This window comes from Nomia melanderi, chromosome 8, assembly GCF_051020985.1.
Source record: "Nomia melanderi isolate GNS246 chromosome 8, iyNomMela1, whole genome shotgun sequence".
Taxonomy (NCBI): domain Eukaryota; kingdom Metazoa; phylum Arthropoda; class Insecta; order Hymenoptera; family Halictidae; genus Nomia; species Nomia melanderi.
In genome coordinates this window covers 14,639,980-14,660,501 of record NC_135006.1, presented here as the reverse complement: position 1 = coordinate 14,660,501, position 20,522 = coordinate 14,639,980, and the positions used below count along the sequence as shown (strand labels likewise).

General features: G+C 42.2%; 5 protein-coding genes across 7 annotated transcripts; 2 read left to right on the top strand and 3 right to left on the bottom strand.

Moving 5' to 3' along the window:
- Window positions 1-121: 121 nt before the first annotated feature.
- LOC116423822 (uncharacterized) lies at window positions 122-7,197 on the bottom strand. Its single transcript, XM_031969449.2, has 3 exons — window positions 1,152-7,197; window positions 941-1,062; window positions 122-877 (listed from the first exon to the last, which is right to left on the bottom strand). The coding sequence occupies exons 1-3, from the start codon at window positions 6,109-6,111 to the stop codon at window positions 179-181; spliced, it is 5,781 nt and encodes a 1,926-aa protein (XP_031825309.2). The 5' UTR covers window positions 6,112-7,197; the 3' UTR covers window positions 122-178.
- A 33-nt stretch (window positions 7,198-7,230) lies between these two features.
- Dph5 (diphthine methyl ester synthase) lies at window positions 7,231-8,706 on the bottom strand. Its single transcript, XM_031969531.2, has 5 exons — window positions 8,559-8,706; window positions 8,269-8,438; window positions 7,976-8,152; window positions 7,544-7,871; window positions 7,231-7,467 (listed from the first exon to the last, which is right to left on the bottom strand). Exons 2-5 carry the CDS (start codon window positions 8,401-8,403, stop codon window positions 7,244-7,246), a joined length of 864 nt encoding a protein of 287 aa, XP_031825391.1. The 5' UTR covers window positions 8,404-8,438; window positions 8,559-8,706; the 3' UTR covers window positions 7,231-7,243.
- A 333-nt stretch (window positions 8,707-9,039) lies between these two features.
- On the top strand, window positions 9,040-9,676 carry EMRE (Essential MCU regulator). Its single transcript, XM_031969544.2, has one exon. The coding sequence runs from the start codon at window positions 9,040-9,042 to the stop codon at window positions 9,304-9,306; it is 267 nt and encodes an 88-aa protein (XP_031825404.1). The 3' UTR covers window positions 9,307-9,676.
- A 167-nt stretch (window positions 9,677-9,843) lies between these two features.
- fliI (FLII actin remodeling protein) lies at window positions 9,844-15,910 on the bottom strand. 3 transcript variants are annotated; one of them, XM_031969522.2, is made up of 22 exons: window positions 15,510-15,910; window positions 15,325-15,435; window positions 14,988-15,226; window positions 14,742-14,903; window positions 14,423-14,643; window positions 14,146-14,362; window positions 13,833-14,074; window positions 13,612-13,700; window positions 13,468-13,538; window positions 13,146-13,392; window positions 12,865-13,050; window positions 12,461-12,772; window positions 12,035-12,207; window positions 11,823-11,949; window positions 11,619-11,741; window positions 11,338-11,541; window positions 11,139-11,260; window positions 10,807-11,058; window positions 10,545-10,692; window positions 10,282-10,464; window positions 10,089-10,202; window positions 9,844-10,011 (listed from the first exon to the last, which is right to left on the bottom strand). In XM_031969522.2, exons 1-22 carry the CDS (start codon window positions 15,570-15,572, stop codon window positions 9,877-9,879), a joined length of 3,741 nt encoding a protein of 1,246 aa, XP_031825382.1. In that variant the 5' UTR covers window positions 15,573-15,910; the 3' UTR covers window positions 9,844-9,876. The 3 variants fall into 3 exon arrangements, with proteins under 3 accessions (XP_031825382.1, XP_031825383.1, XP_076225957.1); XM_031969523.2 differs by having other exon boundaries at window positions 10,566-10,692; XM_076369842.1 differs by lacking the exons at window positions 9,844-10,011; window positions 10,089-10,202; window positions 10,282-10,464 and having other exon boundaries at window positions 10,613-10,692; window positions 10,807-10,854; window positions 10,940-11,058.
- A 108-nt stretch (window positions 15,911-16,018) lies between these two features.
- On the top strand, window positions 16,019-17,877 carry mge (translocase of outer mitochondrial membrane 22 homolog mge). The gene is made up of 3 exons (XM_031969539.2): window positions 16,019-16,402; window positions 16,666-16,771; window positions 16,854-17,877. The coding sequence occupies exons 1-3, from the start codon at window positions 16,280-16,282 to the stop codon at window positions 17,057-17,059; spliced, it is 435 nt and encodes a 144-aa protein (XP_031825399.1). The 5' UTR covers window positions 16,019-16,279; the 3' UTR covers window positions 17,060-17,877.
- The last annotated feature ends 2,645 nt before the right edge of the window (window positions 17,878-20,522 follow it).

Sequence of the window (20,522 nt, the reverse complement as noted above, 5' to 3'; positions counted from 1 at the left end):
TATCAGCGAGCACCGCGTGGAAAGAGGAAAAGAAGCGTTCGCGCGTTATTTGCGAGGAACGGCGTTCAATTGCCTTACACGCTGGCACTCGGTACGCAAATTTGAGTACCTCTAATGTCCTTAACCCGTTGTCTACGTATACAGGTGAACGCGTACCCGCGTTCGTACTCGTTCGTTATTACAAAGGTTGAGTGGACTTCGACTCATCCGAATTTTCCGGAGGACCCTCTTTTTCCTCAATGCTCTTTCGATTGTCGGAATCAACAAGGTCAACCGGTGAACTGGTACGCTCTTCAACGTTGTCCTGTGGCGCGTGTTCTTCCTCGTCGGCGGTTGTGATCTCCTCTATGAGGATGGATTTCGATGTCCCGTCGAGAGCCAGTGGTTCCCGAATGCTATCGACGTCGGAATCGGAATGCTCCTCCGTGGGATTACTGGCACGCGTACCGTTTGCTTCTCGTTTGAAATCAGAAGCAGAAGGCGGAAACCCGACGTAGCCTTTCCAGTTCGAGCCATCGTCCAGTAAGCTGTTCGGAAAACCGAACGCCAACAGGACGCACGCTTGAGGGGACTCGGGATCGAAGAACGGCGTATGCACGGGTTTCGCGGATTCTCGCATGCACCTCAACATTTTGTCTTTGGGAAGCTCCAAAATCGGCAACGGCAGCGAGTCGTGAAATTCTCCGGTGTGTCTGGAGCTGTAAACGGTACTCGATCGATCCCCTGGCCTCCGCTCGTCGCCCGTGTTCCCCGTTGCTACCATCGGCGGCCATTTTTCGTTCTGCTCTGATCCAGATACCTCGGATGCTCGGGATTCCTCGGACTTTTGCGGATCGCTAAATTCGTCGTTCGAAATAACGAAGCCTTCACCTTTCCCCTGCAGAGAAACACGGTAAAGCGGTAAGATGGAAAGGTTGAGAAGATGTACGCGCGTTCTTACCGGTTCGGCGTTTTCTCGTAGCGATTGCGACGTTTCGCTTAGAATCGTGGCCGTGTTTGGAGTACTTGGCCCGTTTTGCTCGTCAGAATTCTTTCGGCGCCTGGATAGGAATTTACGCACCCCTTTGGAAACAAATATTTTATCATTGTAAATCATAGCTGTACACTGCTGCGAAGGCTCGAGGCGTTTAGAGATTTAAAGATTCACTTACAGATCTGGATCACTCTGGCAGCCGTGTCCAGCGTTATAGTCGGTGAACTTGAATCGGTTACTGGATCTTTTGATTCTTCCGGTTGATCAAGGTCGATTAATAGTTTTTCCGAGTTTTCAGGCTGGTCGAGAGTTTCGATGAACGGTTCCTTTGATTTTTTAGATTGATCGTTCTCCGAAGATTTCTCACATTCGATCGTCGCTTTCTCGATGTCATTCGAATTCGAATCTTCCGTTTCGTCTTCTGCATCCACTCGAATACTATCGTTCACGTTTTCTTGACAATTTTCTCCGTTCAATGTGGACACCATGGATATATCACCGGGTTCTATCGCTACGGTGGCAGGAATGTCATGCTTATCCGAAACAGTAGCGTTCAATTGACTGGTAGAGCAGAAATTCGATGATTCGTCTGCATCGAAAGAGGCTGCAGTCGCGGTGGTGTCCTGTGTTCTTGTAAGCATCGATATTTCATCGGTCAGATTGCCTATTAGTTCTTTTGCGATTTCTTCTTCTACGTTAGGAGAACTTTTCCCTGTTAATTCTCGTGAGATTTCTTCGTCTACGTCAAGGGAATCTTTTCTCATTAGCTCACTCGCAATTTCTTCTTCTACGTCAAGCGAATCTTTTCTGATTAGCTCCCTTGCAATTTCTTCTTCTTCGTCGGGAGAATCCTTACCGGTTAATTCTTTCGCGATCTCTTTTTCTACATCAAGAGAATCTTTTCTTATCAGCTCTCTTGTAATCTCTTCTTCTGCATTGGGAGAGTCTTTCTCGATTAGTTCTTTTGCGATTTCTTCTTCTACACCAAGAGAATCTTTTTTTATTCGCTCAATTGTAATCTCTTCTTCTGCATTGGGAGAGTCTTCCTCGATTAGTTCTTTTGCGATTTCTTCTTCTACACCAGGAGAATCTTTTTTTATTAGCTCAATTGTAATCTCTTCTTCTGCATTGGGAGAGTCTTTCTTAATTAGCTCTTTCGCGATTTCTTCTTCTCCATTAGCAGAATTTTTTCCTATTAATTCTCGTGAGATTTCTTCTTCTACGTCAGGAGAACCGTTTCTTATTAGCTGTCCCTTAATTTTTTCTTCTGCATGGGGAGAGTCTTTCTCGATTAGTTCTTTTGCGGTTTCTTCTTCTATATCAGGAGAATCTTTTCTTATTACTTCTCTCTCAATTTTTTCTTCTCCATTAGGAGATTTTTTTCCTATTAATTCTCGTAAAATTTCTTCTTCTACGTCGGGAAAATCTTTTCTTATTGCTTCTCTCTCAATTTCTTCTTCTCCATTAGGAGATTTTTTTCCTATTAATTCTCGTGAGATTTCTTCTTCTACGTCGGGAAAATCTTTTCTTATTGCTTCTCTCTCAATTTCTTCTTCTCCATTAGGAGATTTTTTTCCTATTAATTCTCGTGAGATTTCTTCTTCTACGTCAGGAGAATCTTTTCTTATTGCTTCTCTCTCAATTTCTCCTTCTCCATTAGGAGATTTTTTTCCTATTAATTCTCGTGAGATTTCTTCTTCTACGTCAGGAGAATCTTTTCTTATTTGCTCTCCCTTAATTTCTTCTTTTACATTAGAAGAGTCTTTCTCGATTAGTTCTTTTGCGATTTCTTTTTCTACATCAGGAGAATCTTTTCTTATTATCTCTCCCTTAATTTCTTCTTTTACATTGGAAAAGTCTTTCTCGATTAGTTCTTTTGCGATCTGTTCTTCTACACCGGGAGAATCTTTTCCTATTACTTCTCTCTCAATTTCTTCTTCTCCATTAGGAGAATTTTTTCCTATTAATTCTCGTGAGATTTCTTCTTCTACATCAAGAGAATCCTTTCTTATTAGCTCTCTTGCAATTTCCTCTTCTATGCCAGGAGAATCTTTTCTTATTAGTTCTCTGTCAATCTCTTCTTCTACATTAGGAGAGTCTTTCCCGATTAGTTCTCTTGCAATTTCTTCCTCCACATCAGGAGAATCTTTCCCTATTAACTCTCTCGCGATTTCTTCCTCCACATCAGGAGAATCTTTTCCCATTAACTCCCTCGCAATTTCTTCCTCCACATCAGGAGAACCTTTTCCCATTAACTCCCTCGCGATTACCTCTTCCGCATTAGAATCTTTCCCACTTTGATCGTCGGCAACCGTCTGAACACATTTGTCCTCGTTGTTCTCCACAGAATGGTCCCCGAGGTCCATTGAAGCTTCATTCTCAGAAGTCTTACTTCTCAACGAAGAATTTCCATCAACAATCGACGAATGTTCCTTCCGGGACAGACTGTCGATCGAGGAGAAAGTTATCTCCGTTTCGCGAACAGCATTCTGCTCCAACTCTTTATCCTCCTTCAACCGACCCTCAGAATTGATCGAATCGCTTCTATCGTCGACGGAGGATGTATCCCGAAACGAACTCAGATTCAGCTCGGGCACGCACGGTTCCGTTATGTCCGACAGGAGCGTGTGTTCGCCTTCATTGGACGCCGCTTCTCTTGGTTCTCGGTTGCTGGTGCGGTCGGTGGTCTCAGTGGTAGCATCCTCGTCCCGTTCAAGCGACTCCAGTTCGACGCCAATCGAACGTGCGCGCGCGTTCATCGCGCTGTCCGACGCATCCTTCTCAGTTTCCTCCTCTTCCTTGATATTGGCCAGATCCTTGCGCGAGATCGTTCGGTCGACGGCGTCCTCTATGTCGCGCAGGAACTCCATGCCAGCGCTCGAATATTCAAACGTTTCCGCTGGATACGCGACGTACTCGCCGAACGAGTCCGCTCCAGGCTCGAATCTGGGGACCTCGTCGTCGCTGTCCGCCTCTTTGTCCGGTATGATCACAGTGGTCACCGACTCCGGTATTTCGCAAGGAGAACCCTCGGTGAGCACGTAGCAGGAAGGGTCTTCGTCGTTCGATACTTGTCGGGTTCTCCTTGTGTCGCCGGTGTCCGCGGAATTTCGTCCCCTATCTTTGAACTGTTTCCGGTCTTCGATCGGGCTGTCCAACGAATCTCTGTCCACGTCTTCCAACGCTGCATCGGCGACGATCACATTGTTCCCAGATGCAACGCTCGATTTTCCCGAGCTCGACGCCGAGGCTATTAATCCGTGATCATCGTCAGCTATCAGGACCGTCTCCGAGGAGGTCAACGTATTTTCAATGTTCTTCTCCACCATTTCTATTTCGATCAACTTGCTTTTCAGTTCGTTAGCTACCGCGTAGCTTTCTTCCGCTTTCCCCTCATTCCTCGACTGCTGTACACTCGTATCGTCCGGTTCCGTTGGTTTCCGTGACAACTCCCTTGAGTCCGCGTTGGCATCGTCGTCTTTGGAACCATTCGGAACCTCTTCCTTGCATTCGTCCGCGTTGGCAGTGTCATGATCGCTTGGATACTCAATCTTCATCGACTGCTCGTCGTCATCCTCTACTTTAAGAATCCGGGTCTCCAAAATAGACGCGTCGGGCTCTGTCTCCTCGAATTTCGGAACCTCTTCCTTGCGTCCGTATTCGTTCGCGTCGGCGGTTTCATTAGACTCGCTTGAACGTTCGATTTCAACGGACCGATCGTTCTCCGCTTTCGAGTCCTGGCTGTCCGAGGATGCTTCCAGCTCCGAGTGCCTCCTCCTTCCATCGCTCGAACCTCTTCGATCGGAGGCGACAGCAGACTGCCGATTCGTCTCGATCGTTTCCGTGAGCGTCGACAACAGCGGCAACGGCAACAGGTTGTCCTTCTTGGCCGTCTTCGACGCGTCGCTCGATATCGGCGGCAGAACCAGGTAGTTGGGGTCCTCTTGCTCGGCAGTGTCCTCCGGGTACCGACTGGAACTCTGCTTCGTGACCACCGACGGGAGAATCACGGATTCTGGGTTATCCGAGGGCTTCGCGCCGTCGACGTCGATCCTCTCCGCTTTACCGTTGTCCTTCGACGCTTCGTCACTTTCCGCTCGGAAGTTCAACTTCGAGGCAGCCTCCGTGCTTCCTCTCGCTTTCTCCTCCTCCAGCCTCTTCCTCTCCTTCGCCTCGAGTCCCCTCGAGAAGGACTCCCGTCGAAACTGACGATTTCGGGGGTGGGTCTCGAAAGAGTCGCCCTCGTTCCCTGTCAGCTGGTCGCGTCGCGCTTCTTCCTTCCCGGCGGGCCCTCTGCCTTTCAGTATCACGTTCACGAGGGAGTGAGACCTCCTCGCGGCGTGGTACACGCACTCCTGGCGAACCCTGGACGAGGAGCGCGCGTCCTCGATTTGACCGGCGCTCCTCTGCCGCTTCAACGTTCGCGCGCTCTCGCGAGGCTTGTTGCACTCGTTGTTCCTCTTCGTGTCCTCGTGACTCTTCTCGAGACACCGGCTGATGTTCTTCGCGAGGTACACGTCCCCGACGGACAGGGACCGGAGGAACCGGTAGTGCGCGATCGTCTTCGAGAGCTGCGGCGATCGTTGCTCGCGGTGGCTGGGATGGACCTCCTTCTCGACGGACTTCTCGAAGCTCTGCGCGTTCCTCGACTTCCTCTTCCTCGCCTCGTTCTCGTGCTTCTTGAACACCTTCACGGTCTCGCCGATGGACCAGCCGCTTCTATTCGTCGTCTCTTCCTCGCTTCTCCTTCTTCTTCTCCTTCTCGCTAGTAACTTCGACGCGCTCGGTGCCCTCGTCTCTTTGAGCGCGGCTTCCTTGATGGGATCGTTGCCTTCGCGATCGGAACGGCGATAGCGATCGTGACTCGGCTCGTTCTCCGGGTCGCACTTGTCGCGGCAGATCCAGTCGAAGAGGATGCGGTGCTTCTCTTTGCGCGACGCGCGGTCGAGGATCCTTGAAACGTCCACGGCGCGGCTGTGCTCCCTCAATTCGACCAGGTGCTCGAAGTGATGCGCCGCGAAGGCGTAAACGTCTTGAGGCCGGTACCTCAGAATTTCGCGGGCAAGACCTTCGACCGCGGACGCTAAACCTCGAGGCACCCGTGGACCGATCGTCAATCCTCTCTCCGAGAGAGCCATGATCAGCCTGCGGTCCTTGCTGTTGTATAGATATACAGCTACACACACGTACCTTTATTGTCAATCGTTCGCCGTTAACATGGCGCACATAATGATCGAAGAGTTTTGACTGCGTCCATCTATTCGATCACTTTCTCATTTGTCTACGAGTCAATCCCCATTTGACCATTTTGAATTTGGGAATGTTATGAAAATCTTGTTACTGCTTCGCGTGTTTCTATTTGTTTCGACGTTTCACGTGTGCAGATTAATTGAGGAACGTGGTTTAAGGAAACCTTGGCTTCAGAGGTCGAACGTCGAATGAGTTACCTTCGAGGGGAACAGTGGAAGCGTTCAAGATCACGGCAGCAGGAACTTTGCACACTTTACCCTCCTTAACGCACGGAAGTAGACGAAATCAATCAATAACGTACAATTTCGGTTCACCCTATTGTTATGTAATGTAACATTTCTCTTGCTAAGTTTGCGCTTTGCGATTGTACGTCTCGCTTGCTTTCCGAGTACTAACGGACACGTTCACGAACCAAGGAGTCTTTACGACGTGGACGACGGTGACGACGAATACGAAAACAACTTGAAGCGGACACGCGAAACCTTTTCGCCTAATCGATCGTGTTGCCTCGACAACATTATAGTCTCCTCTCCCTCTGCGTATACAGTATAGTCACGGTGTAGGGTTTACAGAATCGTCGCTTTTTACTTGATTACTTCGGTTTACAGTATTTCATTTTGATATTGTTCGAGTAAAATTATGTTTGAAACGAGGGCGAGGAATACTTAACGCGTTGGATGCCACGGGGTCACCGGTGACCTCAACCAAATCGATTTACTGTCATACATTCCATTAAACGATGATTATTTGAGAACTTTTGTATGAGTAATACCACCTAAACAGATATTCGACAAGATAAACCTGCAATAATAATATAATTCAATTACATGAGTTGATATTACATTATTTTCTATATTTCTCTCAGCAAACTCGTGTAGCACTCAACGTGTTAACGCGTTACACGTTTCGAGGACTTTAGAATTGCTCTCGTCTCCTATGTGTTTCCAGGGAAAATCAAAATTCGTAGGACATAGGAGAATGAATGCGGAGAATGAATCTCACGGCTATTCATTTTTTAATTCATGTGTTTATTTCATACATCGTACCATTTTTATTACCCTGTAGTCTGTAGCCATTAAGAAAGTCATCCTCGAGAGCATGCAATTCAGGCGCGGTAATGATTAAACAATGAAGCGGTGGTCCAAGATTCACCGAAGACATTTCTCCAAGGGAACAAGCGACGAGACTTTGATCGTCCCAGCCTACACGGGACAGACCTACCACCAGACTGGATTCTTTGAGTACTGCAAAGAATATGAAGTGTTTTTATGTATTCTGTGGCTAATGTTACATTTACAACTTGTTTCTTATATTTCTTACCTGGTTCTTCTTCTGTTTTCTCTTCTTCTTTTTTCCTAATTATCTGCATTAGCTGATCAACAGCTTCAGATACGGTCATAAATTTGGTTGGCATGTATACCTTCTTCTTCTTTGTTAAACTTTCCAAAGTAGGTTCTTTCACTTTGATATCTAACAAGCAAAGTGTATGTAGATTCCTTTGCAAATTGGAGACAATCTTGTCATAGAAACTATCTGGTTGTGAATTATCACTCCAGTATGGAATAGAAACGGTTTCTCCAAAACGATACAACTGAAGACCACAACAACCTATTGCAGTTAATATGGATGCATTGTGAACAATCTGGAACTAGTTACAAAACAATGACAATATTTACGAATAACTTATCATTCATGAATGACATTGCTATCAATCTTGCTGCATAAACAAACATCGAAACAAATTTCAGTTACCTTTAGACCTTTCATTTGAGCTCGCAGTACCAGATCAGTGTGAGTTGTAGCTCCAAATGGGTCACCAACTACCAGAAATGCCACATTTTCCTCCTCATCTCTCGGTAGTATCTCATCAGAATTACTCTCGACCAATTCTCTATCTGCCTCTAATACCGAACATCCATAAAATTTTTCCTAATGCGATGAAACATACTGTTGTTAGTATCCTGTTGGATCACACGAATAAGTACGTACTGTACTGTAAAAACTATACTGTAAATAACATTTTCAATTCTTGTTCTCATGCTTACTAGTTCTTCCAGTCCGGTGGACAAAATTGATGTATAGGACTCTAAATAAACGCGATCGCATTTTCGTATGATCTCAAGTCCCTTGACAGTTACGTCCTTTACATCGCCAAGTCCCAATCCAATTATGTACAACATTGTCCTTTGTTGTTTTCGTACTCGTTCTCATATACCTGGAAATTATACCTCTCAAATACCTTATGGTTAAGAGCTAGAAAGGTTAGATCATCAGATGGAAACATAGATCCTTATCAACAACATGCGCGGTACGCAGTACTATATATAGTACCTACTTTGTGGTTTTAAGAAACACGTAGACGAATTTCGTGACCCTCCGCATGCGTATTACGAACTAAAACCAGCAATTCCTATATTCCCGTAAATCTGACAGAAGTGGGCCAGTTGGGTTTCCGGCAGTTTCTGTGATGTATTCTCCGTCAAAGAAGTTGTAATGGATACTCTCGAATATTATCGAATCCAGATATAAGGTAAATGAAGTATATTCATATAAAATAATTTGTACCGTTGAATACCATGGAATTTCTTAAGTCAGATACCAGCAGGCAATGAACGAGAGATTAACCTAATTTCGTTTTACCGATATTGTCCGGAACTTCTGTATTCTTGGTTGCAGCCGAGCGGTTCATAAATATATTTCCGAGCGTACGTAGTTAGAAAATACGTATTTGTATGCATGTATATTTTATTACACCATGTATATGTAGCAACTATTTCTAGCATTCATCATACCAGTGAGAATTTCCAAACGGAATAATGTTGCAACGCGCATCCTTTATATTTCGTAACATCGGTACTTACAAGAGAATCGAGACCGAAAGCAGATTGCATTTTCAGTCGAGGATAACGACACCGTCGGGTGCCATTCTTCCGGAACCGAAAGGGACACCTTTCGGTTACGTGAATGTTATTTCCAGTGTTGGAACCGGTCTAATCATTGGTGTTACATTGAGTAAATTAGTGGCCTACGTTCTCGAGGAGAAAGAACTTTTCATACCGTCGGACGACGATGACGATGATTAAATGCGTTTTTATTTTTTCATGACTCAGGATAGAACAGTCCTAGAGGGTAGCTATGCTTGGGAGGCATGTGACGTTAATACACATTCAATTCTCCCATTTGCCTGCAATTGAATTGATTGATTGACCATTTCTTTTGAAACCACTCTTTGCTTGAATTGCATCTCTTATAGAAGAGATTGTGAAACCTTGTAAACATGTCTGCAGAGACTTTGCAAGTCTATGACAAATATAGAAAATGCATTGAAAACTTACAGCCTTGAGCGCAAATAAGCTTGCACCCAACAAACTGTTGGTATATATTAATTAATTGTAATAATATCTGTATACTGTTTTAGCGAATAAATATGTTGGTGGAAACAGAAAGGAAGAAGTGGAATATTGATCTTGTTCACCTTACATAAACATTCCGGTAGAATCAATGGTAATATTTCAATGCTGTCTCTATATGCATTGTAATCTTTGTATCCATTATAAAAATATATAACAGCCTGGGTAATTTTGGTACAAGCTTGGGTCTCATTGTTTACCATAAATAACATCAAAACGAAAATCATTTTTATTAAACCTATTTTATTGAAGCGGCTTTTTATGCAAACTCCAACCATGAAAACATTTTGCAAATCTTCGTGACTCTTTTCCTTTCGCAGTTAAAAACAGTTTGCGCGGTCTGTCCGGTTGCTTCACTCGTAAATGTTGAATATACACCTAAAATTAATTTACAAAATTTGCGTTTAACACTAGGCTTATTTTACAAAGTGTCTGTTGTTGTCTTTCTTCCTTACCTGAGCGGACTTATAAGCTAATTTGATTTCTACTTCCGAACATCTGCTTCCCAACCACAAGAATACTTGTTCACCATTATCCAATATCATAATATCATCATCCGCTAAATCGTCCTGGAAAGATTGGATTGATCAATTACTGAAATTTATTACCCAAATACGTGCACGAAATATTAACAGATTCGTTGCATACTTGACAGAAATCAGTGCACTTTTCACTGATAGTAAAGTATCCTTTCTCATTCGAGCATCTGAACAACCTGGTGTAATTCATGTATTCTGCATCGACGTCATAAGGTTTCTTTCCACCGAGAGCCACCCAGAAGAAATTATCCGGCTCTTCACCTTCGTTTAAAACCTGAAGACTTATCCATGGCTGCAGCACAAACAGTGACAATATAAATGTTATCGTCCGGTTCACGTTAAATCGTCAATTATATATTGTAACATAGATACCCCATACATGTCGTGACATACATTGTTAAACATTTCCTCGGCAATTTCTTGGATCAAACGTGCTTCATCGCAATCTGCTTTAGAACCGATCCAGGCGTACACTATTCCAGTGTTATCGTCATTGTTAAATGGCACATTCAAGATATAACTGCAACAAAGCGTAGAATCGTTAACATATTGGTTGTAAGATGTTTTAATGAAAGAATGTACGTTTTCGCTGCCATTATTATCATTGTCAGTTATTATTATTCAGTGATCTCACCAAAAGGAAGAATTCAGTAACGACGAATCAGCTGGTATTTGTATCAGCCTAGTACACAATGCACTTCCATTACTCCTCAAATGATAAAACTCAACTCTGTTACTATCAGACGACTTTGGCTGTTTGCGCTTACCATGATGAATGATAAATTTTCTTTTAAAATACGACAAGAACTTTAAGTTTTCCTGCTGCTGATGGGTTCTAACGACTTCTAAATTTTCACCGAACAGTGATTTAAATTTCTTCTGTAGACTGAAAACAGCATACCAAGATCAATATGATTAATTATTTAGAATAAAGAAACGAGGTCGAAAACATTGTTGTTCTCATACCTAAAGGTAAATGTCAACCACCCCATATTGCCTGCGTCTCTTCCTTGCCAGAAGTACACCGTGCATTGGTAATCTTCTTCAAACTGCTCTTCGCCGTCTTCGTTTTCAGCGGTATCCAACGGCTAACAGAAAACAGGAAAGAAATAAAAATGGAACTGAGACGATACGACCTTCCATTATCCATCTGCTCGTTACGTACCATCCAATAACGACAAAGGAAAACGTAACAATCACCGCTATAAAAGTGTCCAAACTCTTCTTCGGGCAGGCGTACGAATTTCTTTCCCTCCAATACAAATCGTTCCATGCGTTCCAAATCGTCGTTCCATTCCGACATAAGCTGTTGAGCTTCGGCGTAAGACATCGGCGGTTGTCTAGGCATGAAAAGCGCAGCCAGGTCCGCCTTTTCCAACAGAATCGTTTCCATCAACAATTTACCTTACGAATACCTTCAATCGCTTGTCCACTTTTCCCACGTACCTTTGTTTCCTGTTGTTTGGCCCATTTCGTAAGGTCGGCGCCAGTCTTAGCGACTGATTCAGCAGTTCTGGTGAAATCGACAGCTATCACTTCATCCCAGCCCGTAAATTTGGATTTGAAAATCTACATAAAGTTCACGATGGAAAAGAGAAAATGAATAACAATTTTGTCAAGCGGTTTATCGTGTCATACATACATTCCTACCTGAGACTCGGTTCCCTCTTGCAGTCTGGTGACCGTGGCATACTCCGGTCGCTCTATCATGTTGAACAATTCTTGAGATAATTTAACTGCTGCTGCTCGTACCAGTCTCGTTGATTTTTTACCGAACCTGGATGTTTGCAACAACACAACAAACATGTACGACGTACGTCAACATTTTCAATGATACGAGCTAAAGGTGCGCTTCAATTTACCAAACATAAACGTCCAAATGGCAGTCCAATATATAAACGTTGCGGTTATTCAGGAGCGTATTCGATAACTTCCCATGAGGCACTTCAACCTGAGGCAATTCTAAATAACCCATGCCCAGTTGGACTTGATACAAACGAGGCGCAAGGGCCACAAAGTCTGGATCCACGTGCTCCTAAAATAAAAGTTACAGGTTAAAATGGTACTCCGATATTAACACGTTGAACGCCACACGATTTCATAGAGCAAAATACACAAAATGCAAAAATATTAAATGGTTTGATTGAACCGCATTGTTATTATTGCACATATCTGGCTGAATGTCATCGCAGTAGGCAGTATTATTTATAATATAGAAATGTTTTCACCGGTGACCCCCATGGCATTCGACGTGTTAAAGATTCTAAGGTTTACGGTACGTAACTTACCACGATCGGTAAAAGTTGAGACGTATCCTTCACGTTCAAACACGTTAGGAAATCGTCGGACTCCGAACTCATGATTTCCGTTAGAATCTCGGCTTTGTTCTTTCTTTCATTTTTATTGATCTTCTCCGCCATCAGTCTCGCCTTCGACTTCAACGTGCTCTTCGCGTTCTTACCGTACCACATGAAAACTTTGTTGCCTGTGTCCAGAACGAACACGAACCCTGGATCCAGGGAATCGTACTGAACCGGTACAGGTTCCAAGTGAATAGAAGCACCCGCCGCGTGTACTCGGTATAGCCTTGTCACAAACGGCTGCCGTATGCAAACGACGAGATAACATTAGTGTATTGTCCAAAGAGAAAAACATATATAAGATGAAGCATGCATCGAAATATTATACAAACCGTGTCCTCGACCGTGTAAAAGCCGGACGAGGTGCGGCCTCCTTCGATGTAAGTTATACCAGACTCGAACAGCATTAAAAATTCATCCGATTCCTCCCCTTGTTCTTCTCTAATGGTGCGGCACTGCGCGCCCAGATAATTCCTTAAATTTACAGCATGAATAGCCGCGCAAGCTCTTTTATCTAACTGCAACAATAAGGTACAAGCTGTAATTATTAACCATACGCGTTCATCACAAACACAAGTATTATCTATGATCGTCATTGAAGCCATTCGCTTACAGTAGCTTTCTCCCCTATCCAGAAGTAGATCGCCCAAATCAACGATCCCGTGTCATCGACTTCAGTCTTCAATACGATGTAACAATCGCCTTCGTAAAACTTTCCATGCGCTACCTCTTCTATCTCATTTGGCAAGAAGTTCTCTATCTCCCACACCGAAAGACCAGGTACTTGACCCGCGTCCTCATCAAAGAATTCTGAATAATCTAAAGGCGGCTTCTCGAGGGTCTCGTCCCATCGTTTTGGTCTGAAAGCCAAATGAAACAAAGGTTAATTGATCGTTGCACGCGGCTCGCAATAGCTTACAACGCGACGAGCTTACTTTAACGATTCTGCTTTGGACTCTTCGCACTCTTTGTCCTTGTTCTTCTCCTTTGCTATATCTTTCATGCCCTGGAAAAGGAAAGCATATTTTTAAAGAGAGGAAAGTATATTTTTCAAAGCTGTTCACCGTTACGAAAAATACCTTCAATATCTTGGCTTGATCCTGATCAGCCTCCTCTTGGTCTCGTCTTCTTCGGAGCCTCATTTTACGAGCTATCGGGTCTTTACTACCTGGTACACGCGTCAACATGTACGATTTTCGAAAAGCAAAACGCGATACAATGTACGCGGAAAGAATACTCGGGATACGTGTGAAATGTGAACTGTTCGCGAAACAGTGATCGACGATATTTCAAGACTTACCGGCCATTTGAGTCGGTGCTGGTACGTTTGCACCAGCAAGTCGTAATTGATGTTGCAACGAAAAATCAATATTATAAAATTCAATTCCTGACCCTTTCTGTACCTCGGTCGGTTTCGGCGGCATTACCAAATTGGGATTATCCCTCAAGTCTAATTGTTCTAAATCGGTAAGCAGATGAATGGCGTCCGGTACAGTGATCAATCGGTTGGACGTCAATATTAATTTCTTCAATGAACCACACCTACAGAAATTAAGCGTGTATTTGTATGTTCGTACACCTCGGCAGCGATGAAAGGAGAATTCATGAAATACCTGCACAAGCCTTCTGGTATCATTTCCAAACGATTGTTAGCCGCAGAGAAGACTTGCAGCGATGATAACTTGCCAATTCCCGAAGGAATGCCTTCGAAATCTAATTGATTATCGTTTAAATACAATCTTCTGAGTGTTACAATTTTACAAAGAGAAGCAGGTATCGCGGTCAGTCTGTTGCGGCATATATTCAACGTTTCCAGTTTAGTCCAAAGTTCTGTGAACAACGAGAAATCAGAATAGAATGGACTCAAGAGAGTACACTAACCGAATTTACCTATAGCTGTTGATAATTCCGTTATTTGATTGTCACTCAAATTTAAACGACGCAAATTTTGTAGAGAATAAAGAGCGTCCGGTACTCGGGGCAAATTGTTCTGCGATAAATCAAGCTCTTGTAAATTTGTCAAGGTTTCCAAACTTGAAGGGATATTGTTCAATGTTCGTTGCGTGTCGCGCATCTGTAGGGTCGTTAAATTCATCAATGATGGCAACTGCCTAACTCGGAAAAGAAAAGAAATGAATCAGAGTTAACAGCTTAAAAAGAGATCATTGGCTATGTTCAACTTATCTAAGTTGAATTGTTCTCTGTGTACCTCAATTGGAAGTGTCCCAAAGGATTGTGGTTTAAATTCAAAGTTTGTAAATTAGCTAAACGGCGAGTTTGCGGTGGCAGTGTCTCTAATCTATTATTACTGAGATCCAGGAAAAGTAAATCGGTTAAATGAATAAATAATGTATTGGGAATCATCTCTATACTGAAAAACAAATATCAGGCATTAATCCTAAGAATTATACCAATCTCATTTTTATATAAGAACAAAGATACGATATGCTCTTACTGGTTATAACTTAAATTCAAATTTAATAAAGAACGAGTTCGTTCAAGGCCTTCTGGTACTTCCTTTAAATTATTGTGACTCAAATCTAAAGTGGTCAGTTCCTCTAGATGAAACAGTTCAGCTGGTATCCCACTTGATTTAATGTTGTTACGCCTAATATTCAATGTTCTTAGACAGCTAAGTTCCGTGAGTTCTCCGTACAATCGTTCCAATTTATTCTTAACCAGTGACAGATGTTCCTATTTCATAAACAAAAGAGTTCCAAGTTTTATCATTCACTCTGTAAACTCGTATTCCCATAAAAGAAAAGGATGGACAATAATATAATCAACTTTACCAATTTCAACAGTTTCCCCATTTCTTCTGGGATTTCTGTCAAATTGGTTTTGTCTAATTTCAGCCATTGTATCCCAGTCATAAGACGAACGGACTCCGGAAATTTGCCATCCTGTAAACGAATAATAAATCTGGAATAACTTGTGGACCATAATCAAATATATCCTGGAAAAATGTAACACTTACGCCAAAATCATTGCTACTGAAATCGACACCGCGTACAAACGGCAATACACCGGTGTTAGCCATTTCGTTTGCGCTGGTAATATTAATTTATTCCTCTATCGTCGTTCACGACAACCGTATCCATTCACGGCATATTAATACACACGATTCATAAATACGGAAACGATACCATTTTCGAGATTCGTCGATTCATTCAGGAAAATATTCTATCTCGATGCAAAGTAGTTATCGTCGATACCCATATAAAGCGAAGGATCGATGACAATATAGTTTCACAATATCGATAAGAAATTCGTATAATCATCGACTTCTCCACATAACCTTCAACTATCGATGATCGCAGCAGTACCTTTCAAGATTAGATCCCGACCTGTTTACAATGCAACGTGCACATGCGAACAGTTCGTTTTGGGCTATTATCTAGGGACATTTATCGGATACTTTCTCCGGTTACAAATAGAAAAGTAACTTATATAGTATCTAATAGTTCAGTAGGGCTGAGGCTTCCACGGTGTCGAGCGTGGACAAGATTTAGGAAATAAGGCGACATGCACATCTAAGTTTCGAGTCGCGGCCCGTATTTTATCCGCTCTCTGCACCGGTGTGAATCGTCGCGCATTATCATCATAACGTGCAGAGCAATCGACGACGGTGAACAACTTTGTGTACATATCTCCCCGAGTATTTCATTCGAAAGAACGAACTAATCGGACATCGTTCAAATACACGTTCAGCCGTTCGTTTGTCTCTGTCGACGATTGTTTTTATATATGGCTTCACTTGAAGATTTGGAACAACTGGATAGCGGCATAGGTAGTTGCGACATGAGTAGCGGCGACGCACGTTCCCCGGAGGTGAAATCGCTTCTTCCCGATGACGAGGATGACGAAGAGGTATATCGTACTTTCATCGACTGGAATACGAATCAATTATAACGTTCACTTTCATTCTGAAATTGGTCGAATTCAATTAAATGACACCGATGTTATTTTAACCAAGTTTCGTTTCCAAGTCGGTAAACTTCTTTTTCCTTGTGCAGTTGTAATGATTAAAATTCAATTTTACTATACAACTGTAATTTCTATTATAATTTCTGTCGTTATATTGCGAGTGATGCGTTTATAGGTGATTTTCTTACGATCCATTTTTTATGCAGGATGAAAGTCTCGCGGAGAGGTTATTGGGTCTCACAGAAATGTTCCCAGACGAAGTACGTAATTTCAGCTATAATGTCGGCACTTGTTTCTATAGCTGTATGAAAGGTTAGTGTAAATTTCATTTCGAGTTAACGAAAAAAAATTGTTTGATCGTCTGAAGGGTAAAAATTCTTTTTTTTTCTTGCAGGCTTGTACGCATTTTCGTGTTCCGCCGCATGGTTATTCTTCAGTTCGTCGGCTATTTTATTCGCACCTGTATTATTCGAAATAGAACGCGCGCAAATGGAAGAAGTACAACGTGCCCAACAGAAACAAGTCCTCTTAGGACCTAATACAGCAATGTCACACATTAGCCCTTCGAGTCTTCCAATGGCTCCACCAGTGCAACGATAAAATGCATGTTAAATATCATATTTGAATCACCACGAGTCAGCAGTTCTGTTCACCATTTACATTTATTAGTGTAACAATTCCAATGTGCATTGTAATCTCTCACCGATCTAAGGCATATAATTTTCAAATATTTCTTGTTTGGGAGCACAAAGTTTGAACAAATCTAGTGATTAGTTACCAAATAATGTCACTGGTTATTTCTTCATTTCTTTTTTTACAACTTACAAATGGACAATGGACTTTTAACAAGATGCATTTATCAACACCACCGTATTATTTAGATATGAAAGGTGAATTGAATTGTATTAGTAGTAAATTGTATCTTATTTGTTGAAATGATTAAAAAATTTTAATAATTCATTGTAACTAATCTGCTTCACTAGGTACATTTAAATCACGTCATGTTATCATTCGCAGCGTATCATTTCCTGATAATGTATTCCTGTAATATACAAAATGTAACATCGTATAAACAGTCGAAAATGAAACAAAAATATAGAACTACAAAGTTTGTAGTGAATTTTCACACCATAAAAGGAAGCATTTGAATTTGCGGAATTAGAAACAAATATGTTGCGTACAATCGAAGTTTGGATTCCTACAGGCTTGTGTTTCTTATTTTTAAGTATACCTTGCCTATTTATCGATGAAACTCGACGGTACTAACATAAGAAGCGAGTACATAGGTATATATATATATATATAAGTGAGAACAGAGCAGTTGTAGTCACTATGTCGCTAACGTATATTATAGAGTCAAGTCAATTTCTGTTATTAGAAACTGTATAAATATACATTTTAAACTTCTTTTGTTAATATCCGTGATATTCTGTTTGTAAATTGTTAGTTAGACACAAGCCATCATAGAAGTTGGTCCATAAAAATATTTCAACATTATAATTTAGTGAACATTGTAAACATATAGATTGAATAAAAAACACGTGACAAAAATCATTAAGTTGCGCCATCTAACAGAGACAATGTGGTATTATGTAGCTAGAAGTTTGAGCGTTTTTACAATAGATGGCGCCAACGACACAAGATAAAGAAACACAAGGATAGATATATGCAAGCAAGAACAATAGAGGTTTTAATTGGTGGCGCCATCTAGCAGATATCATTAGGTATTGTTTGGCTAGAAGTTTGAGCAACCTTTTAATAGATGGCGCCATCAATTCGGGATAAGGAAGAGTTTTTTAAAAATTATTTCTTTTCAAATTATCTTAACAGCTTTTTAATAAAGTAGACACGAATATTGTGTGTTATTAATGAAATATTTGGTAAATATTTGACAATCAACAATTTAGAATATTTAGATTGATGATATCAAGAAAATATTTCACTCTCTTTCGAATTTTGGAAGCGAGAAGCAAAACCTTAGAGTTTATATTCTTGTCGTTCCCCCTTCGTATTGTATCGAGAAACCCCTCGGACCCTCATGAGAGACCCCTCGATCTACACGAGAAACCCCTTGGAACTCCTCGGATCATCTCGAGAAATCCCTCGAACCCCCTTGCCGCGCCATGCCTTGTCAAGGAATATGAGGGGTTTCTTGAGGAGTTCCAAGGGATCTCTCGAGGGGTTCCAAGGGGTCTCTCGTGGGGGTTCGAGGGGTTTCCCAAGGGGGCACGAAGCAGATACAGCAGGAACTTTTGCCTTCCCCGTTCAGAATTCGGAACAGCGTTGAATGTTTCCTTTATACGCAGTAGTTAAAAACGATAGGGGAAACAACTGTGAACACAGGGAACAACAGCAATAATCGGCGTATAGGTTGTATGTCGTTTATTTATTTAATCGATCTGACCGCGGTATAGTTTCTTCATTCATTATACTTCGTCTCTCCATAAGTTAATTACAAGTATTTCATCATCGTCTAGAATCTAAAAGGGTATAGGGTAAAGTTTTCATATTTTTTTTTTCCATTTCTTTATAGGTATTTCACAGTATTGACTCTATTACATACGCTAAATTAGATTGGCTAAAGTGTCATCGTATCTACAAATATATCTTGTATCTCTTCTATATACATATACATATATACACATATATATGTAGAATCCGTATATGTGCATATCTATATATACATATATTCGTCTCGCGACGCAATCCCCCGACCCCGGTTCCCGGCTCCCGTTCCACTCGTTCGTTCCTGCGTGCGCGCGTTTCAACTCGATCCTTCCGTTTCCGCGCGACGGATTCGTCTTCTACGGATCGTTCGTTCGTTTACTTTCCCTGCTGTCCTTTCCTCGTCGTCTCCATTGTCTTTTCGTTCCGTTCGTTCAACGCACGTCTTGTTCGTCAGGAAGAAATCGTTCTGCCCGTCGTGGTTTACTTGAGGAAAAAAGAAACAACGCTAAAAGGTGACTCGAGGAGGCCAAAAGAAAGGAAAGAGAAAGAAAAAAAACGAAAGCAAGTACTGCGTGGTGTCGTTCCATCCACGGGAGAGGGTTTTCGTTCATCCCCCCTCGATCGTTCTTCACGTTTCCTTTCTCTCTTGTTCTTCCTCGCTTCGCGTTTCCCGCCCCGTTTTAAAAGTAATTGTATAATATTTGTATAGTATAGGTTTATTCCGCTTGATTTGACACATGTGATTGAGGTCTCGAGCAAGTATCTTCTGCTGCTTAGCTCGCATCTCACAGCCTAGAGGTGATTTAAACCAGACGCGAGGCCCGTTCAGAACGGGACGCCACCGCGAACGACGCGCGACATGTCCTCCGCACGATCGTCAAGCTCGCAGTGTTATTTTTCTCTCTTTTATAGTTGCTTTGTTTCTTTTGTCTGTCTCTTCCTCTTCTTCCTTTTTTTTTGTATTTTGTATTTTGTATTTTGTATATGTATATATATATATATTTATTTATTTATTTATTTATATATTTATTTGTATTTATACTCGTAGAATTTATAGCGAAAAGAGAAACGGAAACACTTTCATCTTTTCGCCGACTCTCTATCGTATATGTGCACATATGGTCGATCGTGTGTTTGTTCGTGTATGTTCGCGTGTGTACTCGTGTTCTGTCGTGTGTCAACGTGTCCTCTTTTTCGATTCGAGTAAATACGACATAGTAAAATATTAAAGCGGCAGCAGAATACACTGCAATACTGGTTCGATCTATGAAAATGATGTCCGTTTGCTCCGCCAGCTCTCTGTCGTTTTCCTCCGTTTTTCGCCGCCGTTTTTAATATAGTTTGTTCGCTTTTTAGTCCCTCAAGGTTCCTTCCCTCTCGTTATTTCCTCTCGTCGCCTTTATACCTATCTATTTATGTACAACGCGCTCAGCAGTTTTCCCCGTTCGCGTGGAACAGCTTCTCCTTTCGTCCGTCGCCTTCGCGGAACCGCGTAAACATGGCGGGCGCGCCGAAGCGCAATTTCAAAGATGGCCGCCGCGAAGACACGACAACCGCCGCTTCGCGATTTCAAATTGATCAACTAACATAACCGTTATCTTTCTGTTATATTTCT

Bases quoted from the DNA above. Each gene is read 5' to 3' on its own strand.
- mge (XM_031969539.2), top strand. From the start codon at position 16,280: ATGGCTTCACTTGAAGATTTGGAACAACTGGATAGCGGCATAGGTAGT. The intron at 16,403-16,665 runs GTATATCGTACT...TTTTTTATGCAG, and splicing joins ATGACGAGGATGACGAAGAG to GATGAAAGTCTCGCGGAGAG. The intron at 16,772-16,853 runs GTTAGTGTAAAT...TTTTTCTTGCAG, and splicing joins TTTCTATAGCTGTATGAAAG to GCTTGTACGCATTTTCGTGT.
- fliI (XM_031969522.2), bottom strand. From the start codon at position 15,572: ATGGCTAACACCGGTGTATTGCCGTTTGTACGCGGTGTCGATTTCAGT. The intron at 15,227-15,324 runs GTAAAGTTGATT...TTTATGAAATAG, and splicing joins TGGGGAAACTGTTGAAATTG to GAACATCTGTCACTGGTTAA. The intron at 14,904-14,987 runs GTAAGAGCATAT...TTTGTTTTTCAG, and splicing joins TTGAATTTAAGTTATAACCA to TATAGAGATGATTCCCAATA.
- EMRE (XM_031969544.2), top strand. From the start codon at position 9,040: ATGTTGCAACGCGCATCCTTTATATTTCGTAACATCGGTACTTACAAG.
- Dph5 (XM_031969531.2), bottom strand. From the start codon at position 8,403: ATGTTGTACATAATTGGATTGGGACTTGGCGATGTAAAGGACGTAACT. The intron at 8,153-8,268 runs GTAAGCATGAGA...TCATCGCATTAG, and splicing joins CCACCGGACTGGAAGAACTA to GAAAAATTTTATGGATGTTC. The intron at 7,872-7,975 runs GTAACTGAAATT...TTTTGTAACTAG, and splicing joins CTCAAATGAAAGGTCTAAAG to TTCCAGATTGTTCACAATGC.
- LOC116423822 (XM_031969449.2), bottom strand. From the start codon at position 6,111: ATGGCTCTCTCGGAGAGAGGATTGACGATCGGTCCACGGGTGCCTCGA. The intron at 1,063-1,151 runs GTAAGTGAATCT...TTGTTTCCAAAG, and splicing joins TGCCAGAGTGATCCAGATCT to GGGTGCGTAAATTCCTATCC. The intron at 878-940 runs GTAAGAACGCGC...GTTTCTCTGCAG, and splicing joins TACGAGAAAACGCCGAACCG to GGGAAAGGTGAAGGCTTCGT.